Consider the following 6288-nt stretch of genomic DNA (forward strand, 5'->3'; position numbering starts at 1 on the left):
TCTAGAGTATTAGTTATCCCTCCCAGTTTGGTGTCATCTGCAAACTTGATGATTGTGCCTTCTAACCCTTCATCTAAGTTGTTAATAAAGATGTTGAACAGAACCGGGCCTAGGAGGGAACCCTGTGGCACTTCACTTGTCACTTTTTTCCAGGATGAAGAAAATGCATTTGGTGAACACCCTTTGGGTTCGTTCACTTAGCCAATTACAGATCCACCTAACTGTAGTTTTGTCTAGCCCACATTTGATTAGCTTGTTTGCCAGAAGGTCATGGGGGACTTTGTTGAAGGCCTTAGACTACCACTTTTGGACTCTCGCTTGCTGAGGTGTTCCTGCGAGGATCTCTGTAGATCTTAGAAAGCTATTTCTTGATTTAAGATGTTGGTATGCTGGCTGATATTCAAACAGAGGATGGGCCGGAGATGTCAATGCCTTGTACTGGCTGCTACTTCTCGGTGTATATCAGGTGGTGCAATACTGGCTAAGCAGTCTAGTTTCTCCAGTGGTGTAGGGTGTAGACATCCTGTGATAATGCAGCATGCTTCATTAAGAGCTACATCCACTGTTCTAATATGGTGAGATGTGTTCCACACTGAACATGCGTATTCAGCAGCAAAGTAGCAAAGCGCAAGGGCAGATATCTTCACTGTGTCTGGTTTTGATCCCCAGGTTGTGCCAGTCAGCTTTCATATGATATTATTTCTAGCACCCACTTTTTGCTTGATAGTCAAGCAGTGGTTCTTGTAAGTCAGAGCATGGTCCAGGGTGACTCCCAGGTATTTTGGTGTGCTGCAGTGCTCCAGTGGGACACTCTTCCAGGTAATCCTTAGAGCTTGAGATGCTTGTCTGTTCTTAAAATGAAAAGCACATGTCTATGTTTTAGATAGATTAAGAATCAGCTGGTTTTCCCTGTAATAGGCAGCCAGTAAGAGTACCTAAAGCTTTGAAGAGCTTCTGCTCAACTATTTCAAAGCTCCCTGCTTGATATGATATGATGACAGAAAACTAAAGCAATAAACTGTTCGATTTCTTTCTTCTTCATGAAACTAGGATGCCCATGACTGGTAGTGCAGTGCGATAAACATTAACTCTCAGCCCAGCTACCAGCAACACCTGCTAGCTAAAAGCTTTGTGCCAAGAATGGTGGGATAAATTATTAATGTCAGATAGGAAAAGTGTAACCAAATTATACAACAAACTAATTGAATGGGTAACCAAAACGGAAGAAATAAAAATCTCAATGATACTCTGGGCGAGAAATATTGGCAGACCAATAAATTTAAAGGAGTGGGAAACAATCTGGACAAGAAAATTAAAATATATGCATGCCACTGATATAAAAGGGAATTGGTTAAAAATACTACACAGATGGTACCTTTATTATAAGAATAAAGATAAAAAATGCTGGGAATGTAAAGAACAAACTGGTACATATTTCCACATGTGGTGGAGTTGTAAAAGAACTACAAAATTTTGGAAAATGATTCACGAGGAATGCAAAAACATTCTTAAAATAAACTTACCACTGAAGCCCGAATATTTCCTACTGATATGCAAGTAATGGAGGAAATAAATTAAGACAAGATCTTCACTTATTTGATTGCGGCAGCCAGGATAATATTTGCCAAAGAATGGAAAATGGAAACTATACCCGAACGGGAGCAATGGATAGTGAAAATAATGGACATAAAAAATATGGGTAGATTGACTTTTTTGCTGAAAAGAAATACAGTCAACCCCCTGAGGGAGACGGACTGGACTTACTTGGAAGAATACTTAAAGCAGGAGGATTAATGAAGAATATTAAAGGAAGAAAGAGCAGGAGGAGACACCTATCAACTATCAAAAGTAAGTCAGATAACCCTTTTTCCCTTTCTTTCTTTGTCTCCCCTCTCTCTTTCCCTTTTTATTTTATGTACAAATTTCAATTAAAAATATATATATATTTTTTAAAAAAGCTTTTTTTAACATATACAGTATGCCTGATAACACGCCCAACTAACACATAACAGTTGCTCTATTACAGTAACAAACTGGCCCTAATTCTTATTATCACTTAATTTTTTTTATAGTAAACCATGAGTAGCGACAATCTTCAGAGTTTGAGATGCTTGTCTATGATTGCAAAGTTAATGGCAAGGTATAGTATAAGGTATGATATTATTTAGGCTTATTTTTGATAGTGACTCTGGCCCCTTCTACACTGCCATGTAATCCAGATTATCTGCTTTTTTATTGCATGAATTACAATTGATTTTTTAAATAAGAACCAATCGTTAAGTCTATTTTTCTTTTTTTTCCTAATGATTACAAGGAAAGTGTCAGCATTTATCATTAACAAATGATAATAATACTAAGATTTGTTGATATTTTAAAACACATTTTCTTGAAAAAATATCTATGAATGAATACATTTTATACTAAGCTTTGCATTTATGTATGCTTTTTGGAATAGTTTTTAAGCATTGCAGCATTCAAAAACATCTAATCTGGAGCATTTTGACACACTATATGAAAATGAATGATGACTGCTTAATAATCTGCCATTTTAAAAATCATGTCAGAAGCAAATTGAGAACATCCTGCAAGTTGCTTCTAGTGTGGGAGAATTGGCCATCTACAAAGGCGTTGCCCAGGGAACACCCGAATAATCTGCAAATGTCTTCCTGTATTCCTAGCAATACTGCATCTTCTTTTAAAAATAAAAATCTAATCTAAACACACTACAGATTATCTGCTTTGAACTGGGTTATATGGTAGTGTAGACTCACTACATAGTGAGGCTGTGGCGCAGACGGGAGAGCAATGAATCACTGACCAGGAGGTCATAAGTTCGAGGCCCGCTCGGAGCTATGTTTGTTGTTTGTCTTTGTCCTATGTTAAAAAGGCATTGAATGTTTGCCTGATGTGTGTAATGTGATCCGCCCTGAGTCCCCTTCGGGGTGAGAAGGGCGGAATATAAATGCTGTAAATAAAATAATAAATAAATAAATAAATAGACTCAGATAATCCAGTTCAAAGCAAATCATGTGGATTATCTGTTTAAATAATCTGGATTATATGGCAGTGTAGAAGGGTCCTGAGTCTACACTGCCATATAATCCAGTTCAAAACAGATAATCTGGATTTTACATGGCAATGTAGAAGGGGCCTCAGCATCTACTACTTGAGGCAACTGCCTCAATCTATTTAAATTCTAATTGCCCTGGTAGGTGGGTCTGACTGAGACCTGTGAATTATTAAAAGATATGAAAAAAATGAGAAACTTCAGACTGAACAAATCCCATTGATTAGTAGCACAAGCCATGCATGTTTGCTCACAAGTAAAAATGAATTAAATGGAGCTTACACCTGGATAGGCAACAAACTAACGGTGTTCATTTGCTTACCTGTCTTATTAAAATCTATCATGACACAAAATGCAGATTATCTGCCGTTGAACACCAATAAATGGCACTTCAGTTTATTCCCAAATAGCGATTTGCCAGGAGAAGATGATCTTCAGCTTTCTGACATCATAGAGGTTACAGAACTGTAATCCTGGGGATTGCTTTGGTCTGATTGTGACACACAATTGACATCATAATTATAAAACAGCAGAGCCTGATTGGTTTTTAAAACTCACTCATCCAATTTATCTCATGCTTATAGTAGGCTCTTCAAAGACCTTGAAATTTGCTTTAGCAGGTGTTTTGGATATAATTGCATAAAGAAGCTTGAGCCTAGGGATAGTGCATTAATGTTGCACTATGTCCCAGGATTGGATCCTAGATTATCTGTTTATCCCAGATTATCTGGCAGTATAGACTCAGGCCCCAACTACACTGCCATATAATGCAGATGATCAAAGTAGATAATCCACATTATCTAGATTTTATATGGCAGTGTAGAAGGGGCCTGATACAATCCATTTCAAAGCAGATAATCTGGGATCAGATCCTATCATATACGACAGTATAGATCCAGCCATATGGCCCTTCTACACAGCCATATAACCCAGAATATCAAGGCAGATAATCCACAATATCTGCTTTGAACTGGATTATCTGAGTCCATACTGCCATATACTCCAGTTCAATGTGGATTTTATACAGTTGCCTAAACGAGCCTAAATTTCTGCCTTTTTCCTAAAAACATGAAGAGAGAAAGATTATTTTTTTCTGTTCCATTGTGTATTGTTGGAATTGTACTGAATTAATCTGAGGAAGGGATGTATTTAAAGCAATAGAAAGGAAAGCTGATGTAGTCTTGTCAGGATGCAGATTTGAACTTTATAAACAAATTAAAGTCTAAAGGGCAGGATTAAATTAGTTTCTCAGACATCAGGATTTGCTAACAGAAGGATAACATTAGATATGTTGTTCTGCACTCAATGCATGTAGAATCTTTTCTTATGGGGTTACATTTCATATATAAGACAATTGCTTTCTGACAACCTGTCTTTATGACCATATTTAAAAAAGGTAAAGGTTTTCCCGACCTTAAGTCCAGTCAAGACCGACTCTGGAGGTTGGTGCTCATCTCCATTTCTAAGCCGAAGAGAGCCGGTGTTGTCCATAGACATCTCCAGGTCATGTGGCCGGCATGACTGCATGGAGCGCGGTTATTTACCAGGCTGTTTTTTTTGTAGGAAATACAGTTTTTGAGACCTCTGCTGGTGGGCAGTGGATTAGCAATTCCATAGCACATGTTGGGGCGGGGAATAGATAAGCATATGCAAAGATCACACCAATAGTCGTCAGAGTAACCAGAGTGACAACTGGGAAACAGACAAGTTTAAGGGTTTTCACATTTTTTTCCATGTTACATTGTGTATCAGTGATTGTTTTCCAACATGGTGGAAACATCAGTGTTTTTAAAGTATATTTTGTGGAATTACAGACACTGCTGATTCTGATGTGGCCCTGAGCACTTTGAAGCACTGGTTTACTCATGGTTAGCTGATATGTAACTGAAGAATCAGTCTGCTGTCTCTTCAGAGGAGCTTGGTATCGCTTCTCGGCCTTTTGGCTAAAATCAAGTGTAGTATCTGTTCTTATCAGTTTAATATCTAATAGGTTCTCTATTTGAGAACTATATATTAAATGGGTTTTTGGAAATAGGAACTGGAACAGGAGCTTGCTCTGTCCACTCCATGCATCAACCTGGTATTGCAGTGCCTCCAGGAATGGTGCACCTTCCTCTTGGGAGATGTTGTTGGTTCAAAAATAGATAAAAGAACTATAAAAAAATAAGTATTCCACATTCCTATTGATAACTATTAAACTTGGATCTAGATTTCGTGTAACGTTGGCAATTGGATTTATGTCTAGATATGTAGAGAATCAAGAAATTGATTTAATAATAAGAGAGACTTTAAATTATTTACAAAATAAAAAGCATCACATCATTACCTCACAACCTCTGAGGATGCCTGCCATAGATGTGGGCGAATGTCAGGAGAGAATACTTCTGGAACATGGTCACACAGCCCGAAAGACATACAACAACCGCATCAGTGGGTTGCTGTGGATTTTCTGGGCTCGCCCACATCTATAGCAGGCATTCTCAGAGGTTGTGAGGTGTTGGAAACTAGGTAAGTGGGGTTTATATATCTGTGAAATGTTCAGGGTGGGAGAAAGAACCCTTGTCTGTCTGAGGCAGGTGTGAATGTAGCATTTGGCCAGCTTGATTAGCATTGAGTAGTCTGGCTGTTCCCTGCCAGGGGGAATCCTTTGTTCGGAGGTGTTAGCTGGCCCTGATTGTTTCTTGTCTGAAATTCCCCTGTCTTCTATGTGTTGTTCTTTATTTACTGTCCTGATTTTATAGTTTTTTCAGTACCAGTACCAACAGTATTAAATGAGTTTTTTAATACTAAAAGCAGCAGCTCCATCCGAGTTCCCTTCAATCTTTTTCTCATGGAAATTACCAGCCTCTATTTGATCCTTTTATGTAACTTGCAGGTGCCCTATGCCACTCAAAGTAACTCACCTCACATCTTTTGAGCCTTTGCTGGGATGTCACTTGGAAAGAAAGTGGGTGAAAGGGAAGAGGTGCTGCCAGGTGACATGTATGAGAGGAGGGAGGAGAAAAAGAGAAAAAAAAGGGAGGGAGATTGAAAAAGGCAGTGAAGAGAAAGGAAGGGAATACGCATGAGGGCAGGAAAGGAAAGAAATAGGAGAAGAGAAAGGAAGGAAGAAGAAAGAGACAGAAGCAGTAGGAAGTAAAAGGAGGGAAGAGAAAGGGAGGGAAAATCAATAGAGAAAGAAGAGAGGGAAAATGTATGAGTAATTGTATTCACATGTGCCT

At 38.4% G+C, this 6288-nt stretch overlaps 1 protein-coding gene and 1 non-coding gene across 4 annotated transcripts in view; one reads left to right on the forward strand and one right to left on the reverse strand.

Moving 5' to 3' along the window:
- The window catches only part of cimap3 (ciliary microtubule associated protein 3), a 19494-nt gene extending 13246 nt beyond the window's left edge, over nt 1-6248 (reverse strand). The window contains exons 1-2 of one of the 3 annotated variants that reach the window (XM_062978502.1): nt 5971-6248; nt 3390-3557 (exon numbers count right to left, since the gene is read on the reverse strand). In XM_062978502.1, coding sequence (XP_062834572.1) covers nt 3390-3411 — 22 coding nt within the window. In that variant the 5' untranslated portion in view covers nt 3412-3557; nt 5971-6248. The remainder of the gene's footprint in view (nt 1-3389; nt 3558-5970) is intronic. The other 2 variants (XM_003220375.4, XM_016993276.2) reach the window with 2 other exon arrangements.
- LOC134299041 (U2 spliceosomal RNA) lies at nt 4991-5181 on the forward strand. The gene has a single exon (XR_010006201.1). It is a non-coding gene; the product is annotated as a U2 spliceosomal RNA (small nuclear RNA).
- Nucleotides 6249-6288: the final 40 nt, after the last annotated feature.

The sequence above is a fragment of the Anolis carolinensis genome, chromosome 4 (genome assembly GCF_035594765.1).
Source record: "Anolis carolinensis isolate JA03-04 chromosome 4, rAnoCar3.1.pri, whole genome shotgun sequence".
Lineage (NCBI taxonomy): Eukaryota > Metazoa > Chordata > Lepidosauria > Squamata > Dactyloidae > Anolis > Anolis carolinensis.